The following is a 27,361-nucleotide window of genomic DNA, read 5'->3' on the forward strand; positions in this document are numbered from 1 at the left end:
CAGAAAAGAAGAGCAAGATATGGCCAGAGAAGTAGGAGGGAAATTAGGCAGTGACACCAAAAAACCAAGAAAGAGGACAGTGTTAACAGAAGGACTGAGTGGTTGACTGTAGAATATGTTAAAAATCTTAGACAAATTAAATTTAACAGAGTTTAGTTAAGCAAAGAACAATTCCCAAATTGCGCAGGCCCCAAACCAGAAGAGATTCAGAGAGACTCTAGTGCAGCCACGTGGTGGAAGATTTATTGACGGAAAAAGGAAAGTGACCTACAGAAAACAGAAGTGAGGTACAGAAGCAGTTGGATTGGTTACAGCCTTATTTGTCTTATTTCAACAGAGTTTGAATAGTTGGCCACCTTTGATTGGCCACCTTTAGTTGGCCACCTTTGATTGGCTGAAACTCAGTGATTGGCACATGAGTAGGTTACAGCCTGTTTACACATTCATTCAGTCTACAGTTTACTATGTGAAAGTTTATGGAAAGTTTATGGAGAAACCTTTAGAATATGTAAAGAGACAGCTTTAGGCTGAACTTAATTTAACAAATGCTACTGACTAAGAAGACTCAAGAGTGTCCTTTGGGTTGTTAGCATGGAGGTCATTGGTAACCTTAAAGAGACATTTCAGTGGAGTGCCAGACAGGGTGGTGACACTGGATCACATAGATATGAATGACTAGAGACTATGCTTTTGAGAAGTTTTGCTGTGAAGGGGAGCAAGAAATGGACTGGTGGCCAAGGGCACCCGAAGAGTCAAGGGAGTGTTTTTGTTTGTTTGTTTTAGTTTTTTTTGTTTGCGGATGAATGAATCTGGAGTGTGTTTGCAAACTCGGAAGTGGTGCAGTAGAGAGGAAGAGATTAATTTTGCAGGAAAGAGAGGGGATAACTGCCTGGAATTCCTTGAGAAGGTGGAAGAGGGTGGGATCGCTATGGTGCGAAGGTGTGGCCCTTCACAGGAGCAGGAACACCTGATTAGTGAAGACAGTGGATGAAGATGCAGGTAGGCAGATACATTTGGTGAAAGGAAGAGGGGAGAGTATTTGTCTGATGAGCAAAGCCAAAGGAATATTGCCTTTACACCCTGCCTTTTCTGATATAGGGAATTGTGACTACTTTGAGAATATTGAATGCCTATTAAGACTCAAGAGTATTGTTTTAATACAAAACTTAGCCAGGTACCATGGCACGCGCCTGTAATCCCAGCTACTCAGGAAGCTGAGGCAGGAGAATTGCTTGAACCCGAAAGGCAGAGGTTGCAGTGAGCCAAGATTGTGCCACTGCACTCCAACCTGGGCAACAGAGCAAGACTCTGTCTCAAAAAAAAAAAAAAAAAAAAAGGTTGCTAAAGCCTTCATCAATATTGTCTTAGTGTCTTAGTCAGTTGGGGCTGCTATCACAAAAATACCATTGGCTTAAACAACTAAAAACTATTTGTAACCATTCTGGAGTCTGAGAAGTCTTAAGACCAAGGTTTCACCCAATCAGTTCCTAGTGAGGGGGGCCCTCTTCGTGGTTATGTCCTCACGTGGTAGAGAGAGAATAAGGAGGCAAGCTCCCTCTTGGCTTGGCCCTCATGACCAAATTACCTCCCAAAGGCCCCATCTTCAAATGCCGTCACAATGAGGTTGAAGATTTCAGTATATGAATTTGGGACGGTGTGGGGGGCTGCACCAGCGTACAGTCCATAGCAAATACCCCGACATAAATGCTGAGTTCCTCAAGAGTGACCCTTCATGCTGCTTTTCCCAAGCCCCATGACTAAAGCACTAAGTAAATAATTATAATAAAACATCTAAGTAGGTAAAAACTGTCCACAAATGAGGGAAAGAGCAATAAGATTAGCCCTTCTGGTGCATAAAACCATGAGGCCATCCATGGCTTTTTTTCATCAATAATGCCCCACCTTAGCAAATAAATAGAATAACAAGTTTACCTCTACTTATTTAAGTATCTATGTATGTATGGCTAGTAAATTTGGAATTTTGCCCTTTAGAGGAGTAAACAAATTATTTCCTTTCTCTAATTAGGCCTCAGATGACCTTGAACATGAAAACAACAAAAAGGTAACAAAATAATTCCCTTGCCTATTTTAAATCAGATGCATCTAATTTAAAACATCTTCAAAGGAAGGAATTAATTGTGGTGATAAAATTATTAAATCCTGATAAAAATCACAAAACTAGGGCAGGTGAGTAAGGTGATTTTCCTAAAAGTAGGTATTTAATCCAGTAAAGCATTTTCTTCATTAGAATTAGAGATTTCGTTCGTGTAGTGGAACGACATGATCATCAGCATATTGAATTTGAACATAAAAATGAGCACATAGGTCATCAAATCCATATTGTAGCATAATAGCAGGATCTTAGTTCCCAGTACACTGACATTCTGGAAGATCACTGATTAATTTTACACTGCATAACTTCTAGGAGTATTACTTGATGTTATTAGATATTGGCCTTATTATAGGGAAGGTAAAGTTACATTTTCACTTTCTTTCATTCTCTTCGAAGTTCTTCATGATGATCAAAGTGGTCTTATTTAGTAAGTATTATGGTTTATCCTACAACAGTGAGACTGACAGCCACAGGCAGAAGTTTGCCTTATAACTTCATTCTTATACTTCAGAGCTTCAGAAAATACTGTCTTGCTGCCTGTGGGGTCCTATCCTATTTGGAGTTGAGATCCTATCTTCTCACCCTCTAAATATTAAATTTGAAAGAATTATGAATAAATATGGTCACAGACCTGTCCCAAAATATTTGTGAGTACTTTACTCTCTTGTTCTAGAATCTCATCATTCATAATTGGAGTCAACAGTGTACAGATTGACATTCGGTCATTGCCATTTATTAGCTAAGTTATTTTAATTCTCAAGGCGTCACTCTTCTCATGTGGTCAGTGGGTAGGACTCTAATCCCCACTACACATCACAGACGGTAATGAGACCGTGCGTGCAAGAACTCATCCTGGTGCCCAGCACACAGCACTGGTGGTATTTATTCTTATTATTAAACACACATGGAAGGAACAGACATGGCCGTTGTTTGGTGGGGGAGCAGGAGGACACATGAAGAAAATGATAAAAACAAAAACAAAACCAAGTTACGTTACTTGATTATTATTTCAGGTTTTTATTGGTGAAATCAGTTTGATAATTTAGAATGCTCAAATTGTTAAGTCATCAGTTAAGACAAACAAGTCATCTGACCATTTTTTAACTCATGGATTACATCATGCAACTAAGGAATATATCCAACTAGATTCACTCTATGCAGGAAATTTAGCTTTGCAAAGTTCTCAGCAAAAATATTGATCACTTTTGAAGGTATTATTTTTGTTGTTGGTTTTGTTGTTGTTTTTTCCATCAAGTAATAAACTAATTTGTTTTCTTTTTTCTGTATGCAAAGTAATGCAATTTCAGTATGTCCTATGCAGCAAGTTATTAGATTACTTTTAAGATTAAGTGCTTTTTAAAATACTATATACCATGTGTGTATGTGGCTTACATTCTAGAGTGCTACGGTGAAACGCAGTCACCAAAGAGGCAGCATCATTAGCACCTGGGAACTAGTTACAGCAATGACTGGCCTCACTGCAGACTCACTTCAGCAGAAACTCTGAGTGTGGGGCCCAGGAATCTGTTTTAGTTTAAAACGCCTTCCAGGTGATTCTGATGTACGCTAATGTTCAAGAGTCACTATTTTTGATGTTGTGCCTCAATTTGTAAAAATATGAGTAATACCTGCTGTATCTATTTCATAGCATTGCTGTGAGGTCCAATATAGTAATTTCTTTTTTTTTTCTTTTCTTTTTTTTTTTTTTTTTTTGAGATGGAGTCTTGCTCTGTTGCCTGGTCTGGAGTACAATGGCACAATCTCAGCTCACCACAACCTCTGCCTCCCGGGTTCAAGCGATTCTCCTGCCTCAGCCTCCCAAGTAGCTGGAATTACAGGCTCACGCCACCACACCCAGCTAATTTTTGGCATTTTTAGTAGAGATGGGGTTTTGCCATGTTTGCCAGGCTTGTCTTGAACTCCTGGCCTCCCAAAGTGCTGGGATTAAAGGCGTGAGCCACCGTTCCTGGCCAGTAATTTCTTGAATATTGTAAAGTCCCTTAAAAATCTAAAAATATCCTACAAATGTAAGATCAGCTTAATATTTTATGATTACCTCCTTTTGCATTATTTAGAGCTACCATAGACACTGACTTCTTAAAGTATCCTTTATATAATTGAGGAAGAAAAAGTCTTTGCCTTTCAATTTTTGTGTGTGCAATTATCTTTATTAAGGAAATCTGCAGCACATATCCATGGGTCCTACTGAAGTCATCGACTTATATGTTTTCTTCCTTGTGCTTGTAGGGCCTGGTAACTGTAGAAGATGAGCAGGCGTGGATGGCATCTTATAAATATGTAGGTGCTACCACTAATATCCATCCATATTTGTCCACAATGATCAACTACGCCCAGCCTGTAAAGTTTCAAGGTTTCCATGTGGCAGAAGGTAACACCACAGGTTAAATGCAATCGCCTTTTTTGCTTGATTTTCTTTTAGGGTGCTAATGAGCTTGTATCTAACTTGTTGCCATTTTTCTTTGTGGGCATGGGAGCTGTTCCACCTCACCTTATTTTTGTTTCACAGACCATAGAAGCCACCTTGGTATGTGGGTGACACTACATTGTCATTCATGACCTCACCCACAAGGTGGCGCTGAAAGACTATGGATTTGTTAGTGCTGGGCCATGTAACCTCTTCTGTTCCCACGTGCATTCCCAAGACTCCTTTTAATCAAAAGCTGGTTTTCAAAAAAACATAAGAAGTATTTAAAAACTTCATTTCTGGGCTAGAGAAGCCATCATAATCATCATTATCATAAAAAATTCATATTTCAGGGATAACTGTGGCAATTGGGGTACATGTAATTTCTCTAATGACTCCCAATTTAAATCAGCACTTTTTTTTTTTTAAAGACAAATGTCTCCATCCACAGGATGTCAATGAAAGTAGGAGCTACTAACATGATAATGTAGCATTAGCCTCCAAGGCCTCGTGGTTCAGGGTGTAATTGTATTTATTTATTGCTGTTTTTCGCTGAGGGTTTGATAACAGGGTTCCTGACTCCATCTTTGCTTTTCTTTTACAGAACGCAATATTCATTATAACATGTCTTCTTTTAATGAATCAGTCGGTCTTGGCTACTTGAAGACACATGCAATTGAATTTGTCAAGTATCCTTATGTATCAAGTGGAATGAGTGGTTGACTCACGTTGGTTTGGCAGGAGCCTCTGAAATAGATAAATGGCTAATGTATCATTCTGATGGTAGAGTTAATAAAATGATATGTGGGAAAGACCATGGCAGCTGTGACAATCTGCCCAAATTAAAACTGTTTTTATAATCCACACAGTGAACTGTGATCTTAAGCATCATTTGTAAATGTGAAATTTGCTGTGTGCTGTCTACTCGTTTGTCGTTGTTGGCCTAGACCTTTGTTGTTGTAGCTCTTTGTTGTTTATTTTTCTTTGCTGTAGGACTCTTTTTTTCTGTTTTCCTTAATAAGTTACACAGTTATAACAAACGGCAAATGAGTCGCATTTACCCCAAGGGAGGCCGAGTCGATTCCAGTAATTACATGCCTCAGATTTTCTGGAACGCTGGCTGCCAGATGGTTTCCCTGAACTATCAAACCCCAGGTAGGAGCTGATGTCCAGTGACCCCAAATTCCATGAGAACACTTTGACAGGATAGTGCCAGCACTTCCCATCAGTTGGCTGTGGGCATTTTTTAAAGGAAGCAGACATATGGCAAAGCAATGTGTTATTGGATTTATATAATGGTGAGAAATTTTTTTTAAAAAACCCAAAATAGAGCAAACAATGGTAGAAGATAATGTGTTGTGATTGAAATTTAATTCCTTTCAAAAGTGCCATGAGTATTCCTGCTAATCATTATCCCGTATTCCAAAATATTGCTCATTTGTCTTCCTTTTGGATCAAAGTTGTTATCTTTGTTTCCAGAGGCAGAATTAAGTGAAAAGAATTTGAGTATCTTTGTATAGCAACAGCGACTCATTTCTCCTTTGGCAAATACCCTGACCACTGTGAACATTCAGCAAATATGACTGACGCAGTGGCACTTCACCAAAGAAGTACAGAATATTTTGGAGTAAACTCCACTAAAATGGTGTATAAAGAGTTACGTATTTGAAGTGATACTAATCTATAACTTGGTCCTCCAAAGTGTACTCAAAGACAGGTTTCCAATATATAATGACTTTTTTTTTTCTGGAAGGAAAAGAGTAAATTTTTATAATTGCATAAACAAATTTTTAAAGTTTTTGAAGTTTGCTTAAGAGCCTAGGATCACGGTATTAAGATTAGAGGTAGCAAAACAGAAATAAAATAGATAGAAATATGCCACAAAACCTATTCACTGTATATGGTCAATTCTACAGCATGGTTCTTACAATTGGTGAAATAAAACAAAACCAGAAAACGCTTTTTTCCTTCAATTCTTTGCTATATAAGAGTATTGCCCATGCTTCCCAATTTGAGAATTTTTTTAAAATCTATTTTGTGTTTTAAGAATCCCTGTCCACCTTGTTCCCTGCTATCTGGACTGAGTGGAAGGTCCTTTGACTTTCATTCCTTCAGCATGAGTGTGAGCTGACTACTTCCCACGCCCTGAGGGAGCCTCCCCAGTGACCGGAAGCTCCTCCTACTGGAGTCGCCATTCTGCATGGGGTCGCCACAGTGCTTGCTAGGTTAGACTGTGACGTGATAGGTACCAGTACAATCCCTGAGTGTTTCTAGCTGGGGTCCGATAACAAGGCCCTGATGACCTCACTTACTTCAAAAGGGGCCAACTTGTGTTCTCAGTTGTCAATGAGTTCATAATATGGATTAAATGGCTCTAAACAGTTTATTCATTAGGCCAGCTTATGTTTTATTCTATAATATTAGGTTAAACACAACATAAAAAATTTCCATCAGTTTGCCCATTTCCTTTGCTGATGGGAAGAAAGAAAATATTTTATTCACTTGCAAGAGAAAAGCCACAAGCCATGCACTGCCAGCGTAGACCCCACTGGAATAATTCCCCCTGCGTCCCATCGTGGAAGCATGCCACCGAGTTTTATGAGATACTTAGCTAGCTCATTTTCGAATCTTTTAAATCAAGTTTCATGTTCACCCTCCCGGGTATCTCCAGTGTTCCTCTGCCCGGGGATCCTGAGACCCATCCTCTCCCACTGTAGCAGGTTGGATATCTCTGCTCTCAGTACTCATCGAACAATGGTATGACTCCGATATTGAATCCGTTTTTAAAAGTGACCTTTAGCATGGTCTTTATGAAAACACATTTTATGTTTAATTTAAATGAAACATGCGGTCAGTTTGACATGGAAGAGAGTATGCCTTAAATAGACCATGCGGTCAGTTCGACATGAAAGAGAGTATGCCTTAAATAGACCAAGCAGAACCTTGTAGTATTAAAGAGGGACCAGGGCCTAGGAGTAATCTGATACCTATTGTTTAAAATCACCCCATCAGGGTCTTTTTTGTCTAGGAAGACAAGATGCTAAATTATTTTTGTCTCTTGACAGATTTAGCGATGCAATTGAATCAGGGAAAATTTGAGTATAATGGATCGTGCGGGTGAGTAATGTGATTTAAACTGTTATCTAGATTTAGAACTCCATACTACAGCCATAATGAAGCCATGTCATTTTCAATTAGAGACTGCAGAATTTAAGCTGGGTTTGAGGGATGGAATAGAAGCAAATGAAATACCTAGAGAATAGGCTGGGCGCGGTGAGAATATTTGCAAATATACATTCTTCATCTACCTCATTTTACTAAGCAGGTTTTGGATTTTTTAGTCACAAATGAAGCAGTTCATACATATCCTAGAGTTTAATCCTCTCACTTTAAAATCAATAGTGGAGGAGATTATTACAGGACAGGTAATAATTCCTGCACACTTGGACATTCACTGGAGATGTAGGCCTTAAATATGTGCATTTTACCTAGGACAAATCAAGTAACGAAGTTAATTTCATATGTAATGAAGTTGTGTGTGTCAAACTGAATTTCATTTAGTTGGGAATAAACCTTTGTCCTCTATTGATTCTTTGTTGTGTCTTGTAAGTAGCAGTTATCAAAGAATAATGCTGTGAATATTATCCTAGTTTCCTTAAATAGCAATCTTGAAAACTGAACCAAGTAGTGAAATAGGAAATGTCAATTTCACGGAAACACTGAAAGGTTAAATGAAAATATAAAATTAGAATTCTCTAGAGATAAAAAAAGAAAAACTATGTGGTCATCCCCTCACTCCACCTCGGCCTCATGCATCTGTCCCCAATCAAGTAAATATTGATAACTCCAGACCACTGCCCAAAGGCCTCTAGAGGAATCCAATGGAAAACCATCCCCTGTCATAATGATGCCATTAGGAATTTCTTCATGGTGGCTCACCTGATTGGATGTCTTAATTTTTCTCACTGAAAACTGCCAGTCAAGATAACATTTTTCAGCAGTTGTGAGTTAGAAATGACTTTTCAACGTGCACACTCCCTCCCTCTGCCTGCCTGGTGAATGGTTCTCTGCCAGTATGGCTGCCCACACGGTGACCATGCTATTCCCCAAATCACCCACCACTTACATACCTGGAGCATGCCCTACATTTTCCTCTGCTGTGTGTGCTTTGGAAGAAAAAAATGTGTGTAGTTGGGAAGAGAAAGTTCTGAATTCATATTTCAGAATTTTGTGAAAGCAATTTTGTTATTTAATGCCAAGTGTTCCAACCCAAGAGATTTTTCACATAAATTGCTTCGCAGGCCTCTTCCTCTCACAAGTAGCGGGCCGAGGCATAAAGTCCCAGGGCTTCTGTGAGTAAAAGCCCTAGGCTGGGAGTCTAAAGATCAGGGTTTGAACTCAGCTCCCAGCTGCCCCTAGTGCTTTCTGTGTTGCCTACAGCAGGTGTGTTAGACTCAGAACCTCTCTTCTCTGCTTGATAAAATGAAGACGGTGACACCTGCCACACAGGGTTTGTTGTACTCAAAGGAAAAAAAAAAATGTCTTTTTTTTCTTGAACAAAACAGGGAACTAAAAAAGACTTTGTCCTTTGACAAAAACCGAGTCCTTTCTGATGAGACCCACCTTTGGGTTTCCCTGTCAGTCACTGTAGAATCCAGTTTGAGCAAGAATCGTGCTAATTCAGTTTAGGGAAAATCCCCAGCCCTTGGTATCTGACCACCCTGGATATCCTGTCACCTTGGCCTGCCTTCAGCAATAATCCTATCAAGTCAGTTTGGCCAGAAATCTTTATCCTTCATGTTTCCTCACAGAAATTTTCCATCTGCTGGCCCTTACCCTACTCCATGGTTCTCAATCTCCATGTATGCTGGTTGAGGTTAGATTTGAGCCCTTATACCTATCACCACAGCTCCCTATCCCCTTGAATAAAGTCCACTTTACCATGTTTAACAAGTGTTTGGGTACATTTTTTTTCTTTAACAGTTTACAACAGCTCAGGTTGAATGAATGTGTACAAAAGTACTTTGGGAACTGCACATTTCTGTGCAAAAGTGAGATTTAAGAAAAGCTTAAGGCCCTATGATCAATCACACACACAGATATTACAAAATTCAAGGAGTGCTCTGTTCAGTCGTCCTTTAAGGACCCCAGGGAGGCAGCCTTGGCACTCCTGGCTCTTACAGGACCCGTCGGGCATGGCTGTGCTCACTTCTGGAACCGTGCAGTGGCCCAGTGATGCTTAAAGCACTTTCCTCGCCCACCTCAGTGATCACACCTAAGGTGCCATCAGCTGTCCAACATGCAATGAGGAATCCTGGCAGCTGGGCCTGATGCAGGGAGTAGAATTGTTTCTGTATTTAAAAAAAGTCCTGACAGCCGGGCACGGTGGCTCACACCTATAATCCCAGCACTTTGGGAGGCTGAGGCTAGCAGATCACGAGGTCAGGAGATCGAGACCATCCTGGCTAACACACTGAAACCCCGTCTCTACTAAAAATACAAAAAATTAGCCGGCCAGGTGGCGGGTGCCTGTAGTCCCGGCTACTTGGGAGGCTGAGGCAGAAGAATGGCGTGAACCCGGCAGGTGGAGCTTGCAGTGAGTGAGACTCCATCTCAAAAAAAAAAAAAAAAAGAAAAGAAAAAGAAAAAAAAAAGTCCTGACAATCCTATGTTTGGTTTGTTTTTCCTACAGTTTCTGCTTAGCCATCATTAGCATGTGCAGTATCTCACTCTCTCCACCGTTATTTATTTATTTTTTCTTAAGACAGGGTTTCGCTCTGTCACCCAGGCTCAAGTGCAGTGGTACAAACATGGCTTATTGCAACCTTGACATCCTGGGCTCAATCTGTCCTCCCTCCTCCACCCCTCAAGTAGCTGGGGGTGCCCACCACCACACATGGCTAGTTTTTGTAGTTTTTGTACAGATAGGGTTTCACCATGTTGCCCAGACTATTCTTGAACTCTGGAGCTCAGGCAGTCTGCCTGCCTTGGCCTCCCAAAGTGCTGGGATTACAGGTGTGAGCCACTATGCCTGACCTCATTGGTCATTTTAAAATCCATTCATTTATTTTAAAATACCTTCACAAACAAGGATACTGTTGCTACTTTAGCCTGAATTCTGTATTGATGTGTTGGACACTATGTGACTAAAAGCATACACCTCACCAGAAAGGCTGAAAAATAGCCCGTGCAGTGGGGCAGCCCAGGTTGATAAAGTATTAGGGATACCGTTGACTCTCTAATCTCCTAATTCCCCTTCCCATACACCCAGCTGGTGGCAAAGGCTGTCACTGGCAGGGAAAAAAGAAGAAATTGCCCTCACCTGCATGCTTCTGTGTTCCATGGTGATGGTAGATGTGGGGCCCAGTGCTGCACAGGAGCTCCTGTCCCTGGTGCTCGGGCAAGCTGGGGCACTGCATGGTTCTCACTGTGTCACCCTTGTGGTTCTCCCACCCGCCTGCAAAGACTTTTAAAAACTGCCCCTTTGGGCTGAGTCTGAGGACTGCATTTCTTAAAGAGGCATTCTGTGCCTCTGTGGAGGCCTGTGGAGGCAAACAATCCCTGTTTTATGTAGAACATCAGTGTGCAAAGTACACAAACACCCCTAGGATCTAGCAACTGTAGCAAAATGTCAGAAATCCCCCTGGGAACCCCTTCTGTGCTCCCTGGCCGATCTTGTGGGAGGGCACACCACTGGGCCGAGTAAGTGTGCATGTAACCAGGAAAGTGAGCAGTGCTTTTAACAGTCTCGTTTTTGAAGATGGAAAAATGGAAGACATTTCCCTAATTGCAAATGAAACAAAATAGTGTAAATTAGTATCTAAAATCTTTTTAGGCTTTCATAGGAAAGTGGGTGATTGATATCAAAATAGTATGTCATTTTATGATTCAGAGGTCATTTTTACACAGCAGTTCTCCCTTGCCCACAGGCCATACGTTCTAAGAACCCCAGTGGATGCCTGAAACTACCAATCCCAACATATATATACTGTGGTTCTATACATGCATACCTGTGATAAATTTTAATTTATAAATTAGGCATAGTAAGAGATTAACATCAATAACTAATAATGGAACAGTTTTAACAATATAGTGTAATAAAAGTTATGTGAATGTGGTCTCAAAATATCTTAATTTTTTCTCTTTTTTATGTTTATTGGCTATTTCAATATTCTGTTTTGTGAAGAACTTCTACGCATTTTCCTATTGGGTTTTCTATCTTTTAAAATCGATTTTTTATTTCAAAGTTTTATTTTCCAACTTTTATATTAGGTTCTATTTTAATACTTTTAGAACAGAGTTGACCAGGGGTAGCTGAAGCCTCAGAAAGCAAAATTGCAAATAAAGCAGGTTACTGTATAATATCCTCAAATTGGAATGTGTCTTATAATGCATAGCAACTTGCAGTTATAATCAACAGTCATTTTGCTTTCTTGCAGCTACATAAAATGGCATGTTGGACAACTGATGGCATCTTAGGTGTGATGAAATAGGATGTGTTTCCTTATGACCCCATTTTTTCATTCTTGGGTCTCCTATCCACCCACCTGGTTGGCAACCCTTCTTCTTGCCCTCTCTTGCCTTCCAAGGCCCTACACAGTCCACAGAGAATCCTTGGATCCCTGCCTTGCCATTGGCTTTGACCTTGTGCCTGTGCCTATCACACAGACCTAGATGTCTGGAATGAGTTCATTTTCTGTACCAGTAAGCACCAAACAGACCATCTATGTCATTTGCAGGGCCCAATGCAGAATGAAAATGAAGGGCTCCTGAGAATTTTAGGATGGTGGATGCAGAGCGTAAAACCAAGCATTAAACCAAGTGTGGGCCCTTCTGAATTCAGGGCCCTGTACAACTGCACAATTAGCACATCCGCATAGCCAGCTCTGGTGCCAGATTCTGGCTTCAGCTTCCCTATCAATACCCCAGGTCCCGCACCCTGACAGCCACCAGGGATATGAGAGGCAACCTCTGCTGCTCTCTCAGACCGCCTTGGACCCAGAACAGATGCTCCTTTGACCTTCAAAGAAAGCTTGCTAAGTGTCCTATCGCAGGCCAGGACTTACCTCATGGTCCTGACAAGCTTCTGCGTACTCTGTTTTACCCTCTTCGAGTATACAAAATGAACCCATTTCACCGGAGCTTGCCTGCTTTGGAGAATTGGATATGGGTTTCTTGCCCTTTTCCCCTGCCATTTCTCATTTTGGATCAATTCACTCTTTCACAGATGAGTGTTCCATGCAGATTTGAACGGGGGGATGTGGAAGAATGTTTTTGACCCTGAGATGTCACCATGATCCGTTTCTTATTTTGGTGGGTGGGAAGGGGCTCTTGATCTTTAACAAAGGACTGTGGAAAGTGAGGAATGTCTGGACACTCCTTCCCAGGGAGATTCAGGACTGGAAAGGTGACTCCAGTTCTGGATTCATCCAAGTCCCGACCTTCCTCAGGAGGCAAAATCCCTCATTTGCCACAGCTGAGGTCCAAATGCTGCCCGTCTCCTGAAAGCCAGAACCACCATCGTTACCTCCCCCCACAGTCTGTGTCGGTTTTCCTTCCAGAGAAAGCTGGTGGGCTTCCTTCCGAGATGCAAGCATAGTATTGTAGCTGCTCACCTACTTTCCATTCTGATTCTTTACCTTTTGCTGTATCACCATATTTTCTCATTGCCAACTCTAGCCACAAAAAAATGCTACAAATCTAAAACTCCATGAATACAGAAGATAATCTCTTCTATATAGTTAGATTATATTAATATTGTGAGGTGCATTCTCTTTGAGACAAGAGTGTTCAAAATCACCTTTAACATTTCAACAATTGTGTAAATTTCTATATTCTTCATACAAAATCAGTGTTGTCTCTTAAAGATTCCTTTTTAGATTATCAAATGTAAGGGAATATTTTTAACACTTTGTTGTTTGTTCAGACTTAGAAGGTAACAATGAATGGTGACTTTTTCAAAACTAAGAAAAGTGACATTAAACTTTAAAGAAAAAATATCATGACTCAGGATCCCTTTTGGGTTGTATTTTAAAAGATAATGAAGTTGACATCATCTAGACTTGAAATTAATAAAAGTTATGCTTCTAAGGAAATTTAGAGTTTTGAGTTCCCCTAATTTTGATTCTTTTACATTTAAAAGCAAACCTTTACTTTTGGGGAAAAAAAGTACTTTTATTTTCATTTATATACTGCTTATAGTTTGGATTCTTTAAATCTATGGTTATTCTTATTTCTAATAAAGTTTTAATTTTTTAAGGTTTTTGACATATGTTTCAGGGAAATTATGGAATCTGGACAAGGTGTGATTATATGACCACTACCCAGTGGACGTGAGGGGCAGACATTGTATAGTGGGGATAAATTGCAGAACATTTTCATTGCCTCAAAATCTGTATCCTTTAGCTTTGGTCTCCCAATAGGAACTTTAATGTACCCTCTGTCTCTGTATTTGCCTATTCTGAACATTTGATATAAATGAATTTACATAATTTACAGCCTTTTGTGCCTGGCTTCTTTCACTTAGCATAGTGTTTTCAGGGTTCATCCAGGTTATAACATGTATCAATACCTTATGATTTTTATTGCTGAATAATTTTCCATTGTACAAATATACCACATTTTGTGCCATATGTTCATTCATTGATGGACTCATTTGGGTCCATTCATTTGGGTTATTTCCATCTCTGGATTATTACAAATAATTCTGCTATGAATGTTCATATTTGGTATGTTTTTGTATGAATATGTTTTCATTTATCTTGGTTATATGCATAAGAATGGAATTAATGGGTCATATGGTAACTCTATGTTTAAATTTTTGAGGAACTGCCAGACTGCCTTTCTAAGTGAATGCATCATTTTACACTCCTACTAGCAACAAATGAGAGTTCCAATTTCTCCACATCCTTGTTAACACTTATTATTATCTGACTCATTAATTATAGTCATCCTAGTGTATGTGTAGTGATATCTCATTGTGGTTTTGATATTCTTTTCTCTAATGACTAATGATGTTAAACATCTTTTTATGTGCTTTTTGGTTTTTTGTGTATCTTATTTGGAGAAATGTCTGTTCAGATCACTTGACCATTGTTTAAACTAGATGAGTTGTTCTTTATGTATTCTAGATACAGGCCTCTAATCAGATATATGAATAGCAATTTTTTTCCTTTTTGTGACTAGCCTTTTTACTTTCTTGATAGTGTCTTTTGAAGCATAAAAGTTTTCAACAGAAAATCCAATGTATTGTTGCACGTGCTTTTGGTATTATGTTTAGAATCCATTGCCAAATTCAGGTCATAAGATTTGTCCTTATGGCCTCTTTTAGGAATTTTGTAGTTTGGCTCTTGCATTTAGTTATTTTATCCTCTTTGAGCTAATTTTTGTATATGGTATAGGGTAAGGATCCAGTTTTACTTACTTATCCATTTATTTGCATGGAACTATCCTGTTACCCTGTCACTATTTATTTAAAAGACTATTCTTTCACCCATTGATTGGTCTTGGCATCCTTGTAAAAAATCAATTGGCCATAGGTTCATGGATTTATTTATAGACTTTGATTCTGTCTCATTGATTTATGTGTTTTTCTTTTCTTTTTCTTTTTTTTTTTTTTTTTTTTTGAGACAGAGCCTCGCTCTGTCACCCAGGCTGGAGTGCCGTAGCACGATCTCAGCTCTCTGCAAGCTCCGCCTCCTGGGTTCATGCCATTCTCCTGCCTCAGCCTCCCAAGTAGCTGGGACTACAGGCGCCCGCCACTGCACCCTGCTAATTTTTTGTATTTTAAGTAGAGACGGGGTTTCACCGTGGTCTCGATCTTCTGACCTCGTGATCCGCCAGCCTCGGCCTCCCAAAGTGCTGGGATTACAGGCGTGAGCCACCGCGCCCGGCGATTTATGTGTTTTTCTTTGTCAGTACCAGACTGTCTTGATTAAATCTTGTAGTTGTATAAGAAGTTTTGAAATCAAGAAGTGTGAGACACCCGATTTTGTTCTCTCTTTTTACATTGTTTTGGCTATTCTTGATCCCTTGAGTTTCGATATGAATTTTAGGATTAGCTTGTCAGTTTCTACCAAAAAAAGTCAGCTGGGATTTTGATAGCGATTACACTGAATTCACACATCAATTTCAGAAATATTGCCGGCTTAACAATATGGTCTTCTAACCCATGAAGGCAAGATATCTTCCCATTTATTTAGCTCTTCTTTAATTTTTTTAAACAGTGTTTTGTAGTTTTCAAAGTGTAGCCACTTATTTTTTTTAAAAGTTTATTCCTAAGTAGTTTATATTTTGCTATTATAATTGTTTTCTTAATTTCATTTTTATTGTTCATTGTCGTTCTATAGAAATACAATTGAATTTTTATATGTTTATCTGGTATCCTGCAATAGTGGTGAATTTATTTATTCCAGTAGTTTTTTTAGTGGATTCCTTAGAGTTTTTTTTAATTTATGGGATCATGTCATCTGTGACTAGAAGTAGGTTTACTTCCTTCTTTCCAATTTGGATGCCTTTTAATTCATTTTCTTGCCTAATTGTTTCTACTAGAAATGGGGAAATAATTTATTTTTATTTTCACCTACCTCTAGCTGAAATGTCAGTTTCCTTTGATTGTGAATGTAGACAACAATCTACAGTCACATTAGTGGTACCCGTGACTCTCTCATCACAGACATTTGTCATAGTTCATTACTGTTGTTACAGCTGTCTCAAAATATTTTTGTGCTTTGAGATTATTGTCATCCTAATTAGATCTTACCATTAGATCTTATAATTTAATGCCTTATTAAAAGTACAATTAATAACAGAGGTAGAATATCACATATTTTTATATTTTGATAATTATAGCTAATATAATTGGTTTTTCATTGTTATTCTTTGCATTTTATTTTATACATATAGAGAAAAGCACTTAAAGGGGACCAGGGAATAAAAAAGTGCCAGAGAAGATGACAGGATCAGGAAGTCCTGGATGCCACTAAGCCTGCCACTAAGCCAGCAGCTCTTTAAGGTTGTTCATAAGGGCAGGCATGTTCTTTTCCATCCTTAGGACTCTCTGCTTAAAAGCCTAGCTGCTGTGTTACAGATGGAGAAAAGGAAGCATCCATTCATTGTTTCAACTAGCGAGTGTTTTAGTCTTTGTAAAACCTACTAATAAACTTCTGTGCTTTTGTCCTACCAGGTACCTTCTCAAACCAGATTTCATGAGGCGGCCTGATCGAACATTTGACCCCTTCTCTGAAACTCCTGTTGATGGCGTTATTGCAGCCACTTGCTCAGTGCAGGTAAGGCCCCTGCTCATCACAAGGTAGTATAAATGTATATGCAAGTGGTCCTTGAAATAAATTACAAAATATTTCATGTTAAATTGCAAGATCCTTGTGCTGCTCACAACCTTGACTTAAGATTCCACCCCCTTTTTAAAAAATGAGACACATTTTTTCACTAGTAAAATTATTAGCTACTTAAAGTGAAAGACACCATCAAAAAAGTACCTGCTACATGATTCCATTTATACAAAATTCTAGAAAATGCAAATTATAGTGACAGAAATTAAATCAGTGCTGGCCTTTGAAAAAAGGGCAGGGAGGAATGGGTTACAAAAGGGCACAAAGAAAATTTGGGTGATGATGCAAATGTTTATCATCTTAATTATGGAGATAGTTTCACAGATGTGCTCATATGTCCCAAATGATCTAATTGTACATTTTATTTTTTCGTTTTTTATTTTTTGACACCAAGTATCACTCTGTCGCCCAGGCTGGAGTGCAGTGGCACAATCTCAGCTCACTGCAACCTCCACCTCCCAGGTTCAAGTGATTCTCCTGCAGCTGTAGCTGAGATTACAGGTGCCCACCAGCACGCCTGGCTAATTTTTATATTTTTAGTAGAGATGGGTTTTTACCATGTTGGCCAGGCTGGTCTTGAACTCCTAACCTCAGGTGATCCACCTGCCTCAGCCTCCCAAAGTGCTGGGATTACAGGGATGAGCCACCATGCCCGGCCTAATTGTACATTTTAAATGCATATAATTTGTTGTATGTCAAATATACCTCAAAAAAGCTGGTTCAAATTGTTAGCTAGAAAATAATGTAAACAAAAGACCCTAATAAATGGCTATAGTCATTTAAACACTAAATGAAAAATCGTCTCTCCATAGCTTTATCGTAGATAGACTAACATTGGTCTTTACAAATATGTAAAACTGTCCTAGCTGACCAGTGTCAATATCAATAACAACAGACAAATTCTAACTTCACTTTTTTGTGTGTCTCTTTTCAAGACTTCTAAAAGAAATCATTAATAAGTATGGCATGATGGAATTTCAGAGCTATGAAGGGTCTTAGGACATACCTGAATTCATCACTTCATTTCATAGGTGTAGACACTTATGTGAGATGAAGAGGCTGCGGACACTATTTATTTGTATTATGATTCATATATTTTTTTCTTTGTTCTTTTTCTAGACAGTTCTAGAAGGTAGAATATCTGCTTGAAACAGTTGGGGTCTTTCTGCCTATAGTAGTTGTTCAATAATGTTTTGGTTTAATAGGAATGAATACATTATCACCGTAGATAATTGAAATTCCTGCTCCCACCCAAAAGACAGAATTTCTTGCTTCCTGATTACTTTTTGCTACTGATGCTTACACAGAGTTTATTTCTCTTTGCTCTATTTCTGTGCTGCTGCAGGTTATATCAGGTCAATTCTTATCAGATAAGAAAATTGGCACCTATGTAGAAGTGGATATGTATGGGTTGCCCACTGACACTATACGTAAGGAATTCCGAACTCGTATGGTTATGAATAATGGACTAAATCCAGTTTACAATGAAGAGTCTTTCGTATTTCGGAAGGTAGGACATTTTCAGCATGTCAAACTTACTCTACTAACTTGGGAACCATGTTTTAGTTCACAGACGCTACACGATACAGAGGCATTTATTCAACCGACAACATCTTCTTTTTCTCTTCTCCTAATGGCTAACTTCTGTAGCTGTCATAGGATCATTGGTTCCATTTGGCCCCGCTCTCCTTTTGGTTCTCCTCTCTCCTTGGAGGAGCCCATCTCCTGCATGGCAATGCCTCAGCTCTGGGTTTGCCATCTTTTAGAATGAGTCCTTGCTGGTGGACACCATCGCGCACTAGAGAGTTCTTCCCTACCCTGGAAGTTACTGGTAACTTACACTATTTCTTTAGCCAAGTAGTCAGGTAAGATGCTGCACTCCAAAATTTAGGTCAGTAGACGTCAGTGCATGAGTCAGTTGGCATGGTCCTGTCTACAGAAAGAGTGGTACCTGTTGCCTACTTGCAGGTCTTGTCCTTCTTGTGCTGTTGTTAGTGTTTTACTTTTTTCTCCTAATACTGTGTGTTGGATCCTAAAAACAATCACAGCCATTCTTTCCCATGTTCAGTTTTTAATCTCTTACTCACCTTTTCTCTTGGTTTATTTTTTGTCTATTGAAGATGCAGTGGAAAATCCACATGTTGACAGTGCTGTCTCCAAGAATATTCACTTACCTTTCTTACTTATTCTGTTATCCTGACCAAAATGATTTCTTGCTGCTTCTTTAGGCACAAGATTTCCAGCTGGTTCTGCTCCATTTGTATATCATGCAACACAGATAATCGGCTTCTTGCCTTAACAAAATAGGGGTTATCCATTTCAGAATAGAGTAACTGGCTTACAGAAACCAAATGAAGGGAGATCAACGTGGGTTGGATGAAACAGGCCATTTTGACATTTAAGTTTACCCTGGGATGTGAATCCCGTTATCCACGCAACCTTTGCATCCCATTGTCTTCTTCTCTGTCCCTGTCAGGATATGGTGTAAATTACATACACAGCTATGATTTGGTTTTTTCCTTCTCTGGTATTTCCAATTTGTTATAGCTGGATGCGCTAGTGCTCTAGCACATACTAACACAGTATGGCTAGTGTTCTTTGGCATAGTGAATAATCCCTATTCACATTTCTAGAAGTTGAGAAAGTTGACTCAGGCATTCTTATGTTTTGGATGAATGAAGAAATACCCAACTTAGTGTTTATATATAATAGTTCTGGCACTAGAAACAAGATGCCAATTCTGAGTCCTTCTCTGTTCTCCAGAAGTTAAATAGTTTTTTTCACTGCTAGCAAGCGCTTTAAAAACTTTTTCTTTCTTGTCATTGTTGTATTTTTCACTATTCTCACATGGCAAGAATGGCAAAGCCCAACCCTCTATTCACTGCAAAGGGAGCAAGAGAGAGGGAATTGGCTAATTTGCCGTGATTTTTCCTCTTCATCTTCATTAAGCTGGAATTAAATTATAGCCTCCAGATGTAAAAAGGCAACCATCCATTGTCTAGCTCTAAACATAGCACTCACATCAAGTAAGATGTCCTGGTTGCTTTTAGCAAATAAAAAGGCATTCCTGATTAAACACATTGGATACCCTTTTTGTAATGTTGCTATTTTGTAACTGAATCAGGTTTCTGCCATCTGAACTCAGATTTTATGTTCATGTATTCAGTTTGGGGATGGCAGGACTAGGTGTCTTAGAATCAAAGTATGTTAATGTTTCTAGCTACCGCATCTTACTGTATTTGATATCTCAACATTTGCTGAAAACTGAGGAGTCCAGGAAACAAGGAGGACCCAAATTTATATATAAAAGTTATCTCTTATGCATGAAGCATTTGTTCAGAGATACCTTTCATATTCTTAAAAACAAACAAATATAGACGTCAGGAGCATGCCAGATATTTGATCACAGGATTAGACCTCAAGATCCCCAATTCCCAGACACCACTCTGTCACTGATATCTCTGAGATCAAGGAAAGTGGCTTGATTTCTCAGTGTGTCGTTTTTCTCATCCATTATATGGGTGGGGACAAGGATCAATCACAAGGGTTGAAGCAGTAATCTTCAACATTCATTTCATCTAACATTTTTCATGAGATAATTTCCAGGAAACATGTTCCAATTGCTTTTCTCAGTGTCTTGCGCACGATAGCTCATGCAGTACATTTTTGGGAATGCAGATTGATCATGGACTTACTTTCAACATCAGGAAACATTTAAGAACAGCATGGATTTGGTCCACACTCCTTACAGTCATGGTTCTTGGGTGCTGCATTGGAAAAATCAGTGAAAATTCCCGTTCTCTTTTCGCAGGTGATCCTGCCAGACCTGGCTGTCTTGAGAATAGCAGTGTATGATGATAACAACAAGCTGATTGGCCAGAGGATCCTCCCGCTTGATGGCCTCCAAGCAGGATACCGACACATTTCCCTTCGAAATGAGGGAAATAAACCATTATCACTGCCAACAATTTTCTGCAATATTGTTCTTAAAACATACGTGCCTGATGGATTTGGAGGTAAGACATTTGGGTACAGAATATGATATAGATGAGGTCCTAGATTATAATATTATAAAACATCTTGCCCATGCTTTAAAAAACAATAATAATACTATCTATTCCTGCTAATGCTGCCAACCCTGATCACCTTGAATACATCAAGAATACTTCATAACCTCAGGTTTCATAGTAAGAAATGAAAGTGCAAAGCTAGATTATCTTTAAAATCCTTTCTTATTTTAAAGTAGTGTAATTTTACGTTGTTTATCAATTTCTACAAACACATTTTGTGAACGGTGTACTTACACCGACAGTCAGACTAGGGGAATAAAGACATAAATAAGGTGAAATCATAGATATCTTATCAATAGTATCACTAAAAGATTTAAATTGAACTCACCTATCAACCTGCCTGAATTTTCTTTCAAATCCATAAGAAAGTTCAATTTCATAAAAGATCCCAGTCATCAATCCACATGCTTTAAGGTAAATCAATGGGAAGAATCCAAAGCTAGATTAAATCATAGGATTTTGCTTACCTGCAAACATGTTAACTTTTTATGGTCCCCATCTAAGCAAATAACATTAAAAGAAAGCAAAGATCCTCTACTTTGTCAGTCTATTGATCCATAAGGAAATAGTGCAGCAGGATGACAGCATCCGATTAGCCAAGGGTTCAAATCCTCACTCTCCACTGCTGGCTAGGTGGCCTTGGGAAGAGGATGTAACCTCTCAAACCCCTCATTTCCTCCCCTCCAAAGTGAAGATAATAATACTACCTCCCTCATAGCATTCTTGTGAGGTGCTTTATCATTAGAGTGCATGACATAGCAAGGCTCAGAAATATATGAGCACATGGGGGTTGCTGGGGGGTGTCTGTAGATACAGATATAGTTTCTATACTCTACTGGAACACATCACTATTTTGTTTGGGGAATATGGGATAATTTTGCTGTTTGTTTTTAGTAGTGCATGCTTCTCTGGAGGGCAGATTTTCTGCAACTAATCCACAACTTTAACAGTCTAATATCAGAGTCAAAAAGTAAAATAAGCTATGAGTATTTTTCCATCCCAAAATCTTAGTCCAGGCTCCTTCCTCCTTCTCCTTTGTCTTTCATAAAAAAAGGAAGCTCATTAGAAGCTACAACATACAGTAATAGAGGTAATAACCCATAAAAAGCCTGGAAAGGGGTGCTGTGAGGCTGGGTAAGAGGATCAGAAAAGGGCACTGGAGACCAGTGGTGGGTTTAGGAGCAGCAGCCCATGGCAAACCTCAGAAACCTGCCAGCAACACAGCACGGTGGTGGCCATGGGGCATCAGCTGATGAGTTAAATCATACTCCACATACTTGAGCTTAGAAAGCAGGAACTGTGGAATACCTCACACATTTTAGAAATAGTTGTATAAACCCATATGATGGAAGATTTACAAGTTTTGCCTCTGTATGGGTTAACTTCCCACTAAAACTCTAATTCATTCTTGGGAACTAAGCCACTCGAATGGAAAAGGGAAAGAAATCATTTGTTTAGCTTCTACTTTATGCCAAGAGCTTTATGTAAAGAGATCCAAAAGCATGAGGTTGTTCAGAATGGATGTAAGCACAGAAACATCTGTGCTGCAGAAACATCTGTATTTACAATGTAGCTTATTAGCAGTGTTGTATTTAAGTATTGAGCCAAACTAATCTATTTAATATTAGTCCTGCCAGTATTCTTTCCTAACATGTCATTGTGGCTGCTTGCTTTTTATCAGAAGCATTTGAAATTTCTGTCAACCATTGATGAGATTCTGCAGTCGATGCCTTAACCAGATTTGACATTCAAATACAATTTATTCAAAATTCTCTGGTCATCTATTTCATAAGTGAAGAAACCGGGGACAGACATTATGAGGTGTCAGGGTCTTCCCTGTAGATAACAGAAGAAGAATATGAAAACTGTCTTTTTCCAAATCTCTGATCTTCTTTATAGCTTCTTGACTTACTCAAAATATATTTATATTTTCTCTATTTAGCCAACCCCCCACATTCATATCTCAGTGTATTTATGTGCTGAACCAGTGAGGTAGGAAATCTATAGTCTGTGTTCCCTGAAGTATTGATATTCCCTGTTCATTCCACAGGAACAAGTTCAAAATGAAGCTCAGCACCATCACACTCAGCGTTTTCTAGAAAAAAAGAATTTTTTAAATTTTTCCTAGAAAACAAAGAAACTCATCAATATACATCATTAGTTTATATTTAGCTAAAGAAAGATAGTGTGGATTTTCATTACTTTGCTCCACAAATATTCTATAAAATATTAAGTAGTTAAAATATGTATCAGAGAGCAATTCTGAGAACACAGAGGATCAAATAAGGGTCACTCACAAATCTACTGCCCAGAGACAGCTATTGTTTACTTCCATTCTCATTTTTTCCTGTTTGTTTATTTATTTATTTATTTGAGACAGAGTTTTGCTCTTGTCACCCAGGCTGGAGTGCAATGGCACGATGTCGGCTCACTGCAACCTCCATCTCCTGGGTTCAGGCGATTCTCCTGTCTCAACCTCCCGATAGCTGGAACTACAGGATGTACACCATGCCCAGCTAATTTTGTATTTTTAGTAGAGACAGGGTTTCGCCATGTTGGCTAGGCTGATCTTGAACTTCTGACCTCAGGCAATCCACTCTCCTCGGCCTCCCAAAGTGCTGGGATTACAGGCGTGAGCCACTGCGCCTGGCCTTTTCTGTTTCATTTTTAACAAAATTAAATCTTACTATACCACTCATTTGGAATTCTAATCTGTTTTTTTAGAATATGTTTCCATGTCATTAAATATTTTTATATTTTTATTAGCTGTATAGGATTACATTTTTTGTTGGCCATAATTTAGTTATGGATAAACACTGAAGTTATCTTTCTTGGCCCCTCAGGAAACAGAGGCAGGAATTTGAGTGCAACTCCTTCTCCTTCTCCTTCTCTTTTCTATAGCATAAAAACTCTCAAAACTGGCCAGGTGTGGTGGCTCATGCCTGTAATCCCAGCACTTTGGGAGGCCGAGGCAGGTGGATCACATGAGGCCAGGAGTTCAAGACCAGCCCAACCAATATGGAAAAACACTGTCTCTACTAAAAATACAAAAATTAGCCAGGCATGGTAGCACGTGCCTGTAATCCCAGCTGCTCCAGAGGCTGAGGCACAAGAATTGATTGTACCTGGGAGGTGGAGGTTGAAGTGAACTAAGATCACACCACTGCACTCCAGCCTGGATGACAGACCAAGATCTGTCTCAAAAACAAACAAACAAACAAACAAACTCCCAAAAGACACAAAGAAATAACAGAGCAGTGATGGTTACCATGAGTTCTGAACCCTTCCTGGCTGTTTCTAAGCAGCCAGGATGCAAAATGTCCAACAATACAGTCTCTTAACTATCAGGAAAAAAAAAAAAGGTAACATTTAGGACAGATGATTAGGAATGAATAATGAAAACTTGGTTTAATTTTTTCCATATTATTTTGCTACAAAACATAAAGAAAAACAACCTTGTCTTTTACTCCCTCTGTCATACACAAATAGAAGTACTAGATTGGGTGCTAGGAGCATTCTTCCTTTGTCAAATCCAGTGAGACTCCTGAGTGCTGGGATTATCTTTGCTGCTTTATCTGTAGGTGCCAATGCCACCGTAGATGGCATTTGCCCATTGCAAGGCTTTATCATTGTTAGACACTGCCGTTGGAGACAGGAAGCAGTTCCAGGGCTAATGACAATGAAACGAGTGTCAGTATTTCTTTTTCACCCACTGTGGCTTTGGGTGGGTTTTGTCACTTGTGTTTCTCTTATTATTACTGAGTGATAGGGAGGGGAGCAAATAAGAGAGTTGGAGCTTTGCTTCCGGAATCTATGGGGCCTCAACATTGTATCGAAATGTCACTCCCAGATGTGTTTCATGAGCCTCCCAGCGCTTTGTTCCTCCGGCGGTGCTGATCATTACTTCTGCAACAATAAATTTTGCCTTCTCTTCTACAAGTGTTTTACCTAAGGGAAGACAAAGTGGCCCTCTATTTCTTTGTACATTTCCCCTTTCCACCTTCCCTATTATTAAAAATACATCCTGGGGGGTGGGGAGGTGTTTTTTGTTTTCTCTGCCCAGCGTTTTCATAGGGCTGCTTTCCAACCATTTTCACAAAGCTAATTGGCTGTTTCTTATATCAGATGTTTCCAAAGGAATAATGTTCTTAATTAAGATGCCATTCCTGGGAAATAATCTCAGGACTTCCTGATGCAATTTAAACTTGTTCCATCTGTCCTCTTCCTTCCGGGAGCTAAAATGTCATATTCTATTAAATGTTTGTTGAAAAACCCAGTTGCATATTCACAATGATATCTTTCTTATGGCCCTTTCTGAACTACAGAAAATATTAGACTTCGAGAAGAAAAGCTCTGGAGGGGAAGGGGGCAGGATAGATTATGGTAAAATACATTGGAAATTGCTAGACTAAGCAAATTTAAACAGGCTTATCTATTGCATGATTCCTGGGATGTACGGTAAATGCCCAAGGGGAGGGAGAGAGCATAAGCATTTCCCAATCTTATTTGACCACAGGATCTTGTTGCCCAAGCACCTACTGTGTTTTCTACCATTCTAGGAAATGTAGTTTGAGAAATGCTTAATCTTTTGGTAGGAACCCAAAGGACTAAGACAAAATCATAGATTTGGGATTTGCCTTTCTTTATCAGCACCACATTGCAGCTGATAGGGGAACAAGTATTTTTCTTCTGCCTGTACCTCTTGGTAAGTTAGAAATAGTAGAGCAGAACGGGAGGGAACCTGGGCCAGGAGTGAACACATAGGGGTGGGGAGGGGGAGTGTAGGTGCCATGGGCAGGCAGTGCTCACCACTGAGGCACTCAATGATTTGAAAAGCGTTGGTTAAACAAACAAAAATCAACCGAGTTCTCCTGAAAAGTGAGAAAGCATCTGGAAGTCTGTATTAAGGAATTGCTCTCTTCATTTCCATTCTTAGAGACACCTAAATTGATGCTTTCAACTCTGTATGAAAGTCAGGAAGCATGGGAGGGAGGAAGGGAGGGGAAAAGCAGGACATACATGGAAAGTCTTTACTAGGAGAGACCAGCCTCATGGAAATGGCATTATGCCCAGAAATAGATGGTGTTTTTAAAAACACATAAGTAAAGCTTTAAGTTAAGTCTTAATGAAAGAACCAAATCAGAAAAAGCAGACTGGTTTCTTTTTAAAAAGAAAGGTTCTGGAGCCCCTGCTGGGGGTCCCTCCTAGCAAGGCCTACTCACCTGCCAGTGGATGCTAATCAGCACTGAAAATGAATTCTTGTCGCAATGATTTATCCTGTGGAACTCTAAACTAAACAGGAAATAGGCAGCCACAGTATTCCCCGATAAAAGGAAGTCCAGTGAAATGTCATATTGGCACCAAAGAAAGATGCTGGGTTTACTTGAATATGCAAAACTTTGTCCAAGAATATACCCGATGTATTTAACCACTTCCTCAAGTTATTTTTCTGAGCTGAGGCAAGGAAACAATAAATACCATTTTTCAAGTACAGTTACACAAGTAGGTAAGTATGAGATATTTGAGGTACAGCTTTTCATTCTCTGATTACAAATTATTTTAAATGTGGCCATTAAAAATCAATTTCCTTTTTTGATATGCAGCACTCTTCGTATCTACCTATCCGTATGTATCACATGTGTATGTCCCTGGCCAGTGGAGAAACTGAATTACAATGAAAAATTATCTTAAAGATGCCAAGACGGGCCTTGGCTCCCTAATACTGAGCCCTTTGCACTTCGGCAGAAAATTTTTGTCAGAACTGTCCCCGGTATTCAAATGCCATTCTTCTGCATTGATCTATAACTCCAGCTACAGAATGAACACCTGCCACCACATGACCAAATTAAACATCCTAGAAAGGGGTGTCCAATCTTTTGGCTTCATTGGGCCACATTGGAAGAATAAGAATTGTCTTGAGCCACACATAAAACATACTAACCTTAACGATAGCTGATGAGCTAAAAAGAAAAAAAAATTAAATTAAAAAATTAAAAATAAAAAAACGTTTGTGCATAATTCTCATAATATTTTAGGAAAGTTCACAAATTAGTGTTGGGCCACATTCAAAGCCATCCTAGACCACATGTGGCCTGTGAGCCATGGATTGGACATGATTGTCCCAGAAGTATCTACTTTGTTATTTGACATTGCTAGGAATGAAGCATCCATTTCAAATAGCCTGCTAACTTTAGCCTTGCTCAAGGCATTTAGTCCTTTTGTAATCTATTTTTTGTCTTACCTGATTTGATTTGAACAAACCTTACTTTACACTTTTCACATTTTTGTTGCATTTTGTTCAAGAACATTATATTGCATTATTATTGTATATTGTAATTTCTTAAAAGTAAAGAAAGACAGCATCTAACTGTAAATAAAACTTCTCAAATAAGACGTTTCAGAA

At 39.1% G+C, this 27,361-nt stretch overlaps 2 protein-coding genes across 20 annotated transcripts in view; both read left to right on the forward strand.

Annotated features, from left to right (window-relative positions):
- Window positions 1–27,361, forward strand: part of PLCB4 (phospholipase C beta 4) — a 411,761-nt gene that overhangs the window by 334,514 nt on the left and 49,886 nt on the right. For 13 of the 19 annotated variants that reach the window (XM_050807506.1, XM_050807512.1, XM_050807507.1 and 10 more), the window contains 8 exons: window positions 2,027–2,062; window positions 4,361–4,514; window positions 5,143–5,227; window positions 5,569–5,693; window positions 7,604–7,655; window positions 16,723–16,825; window positions 18,234–18,398; window positions 20,700–20,904. In XM_050807506.1, the coding sequence (XP_050663463.1) occupies window positions 2,027–2,062; window positions 4,361–4,514; window positions 5,143–5,227; window positions 5,569–5,693; window positions 7,604–7,655; window positions 16,723–16,825; window positions 18,234–18,398; window positions 20,700–20,904 (925 nt within the window). The remainder of the gene's footprint in view (window positions 1–2,026; window positions 2,063–4,360; window positions 4,515–5,142; window positions 5,228–5,568; window positions 5,694–7,603; window positions 7,656–16,722; window positions 16,826–18,233; window positions 18,399–20,699; window positions 20,905–27,361) is intronic. The other 6 variants (XM_050745049.1, XM_050745048.1, XM_050745052.1 and 3 more) reach the window with 3 other exon arrangements.
- The window catches only part of LAMP5 (lysosomal associated membrane protein family member 5), a 210,034-nt gene that overhangs the window by 84,277 nt on the left and 98,396 nt on the right, over window positions 1–27,361 (forward strand). The gene's annotated exons all lie outside the window — the stretch shown is intronic.

This window comes from Macaca thibetana, chromosome 10 (assembly GCF_024542745.1).
Source record: "Macaca thibetana thibetana isolate TM-01 chromosome 10, ASM2454274v1, whole genome shotgun sequence".
NCBI lineage: Eukaryota > Metazoa > Chordata > Mammalia > Primates > Cercopithecidae > Macaca > Macaca thibetana.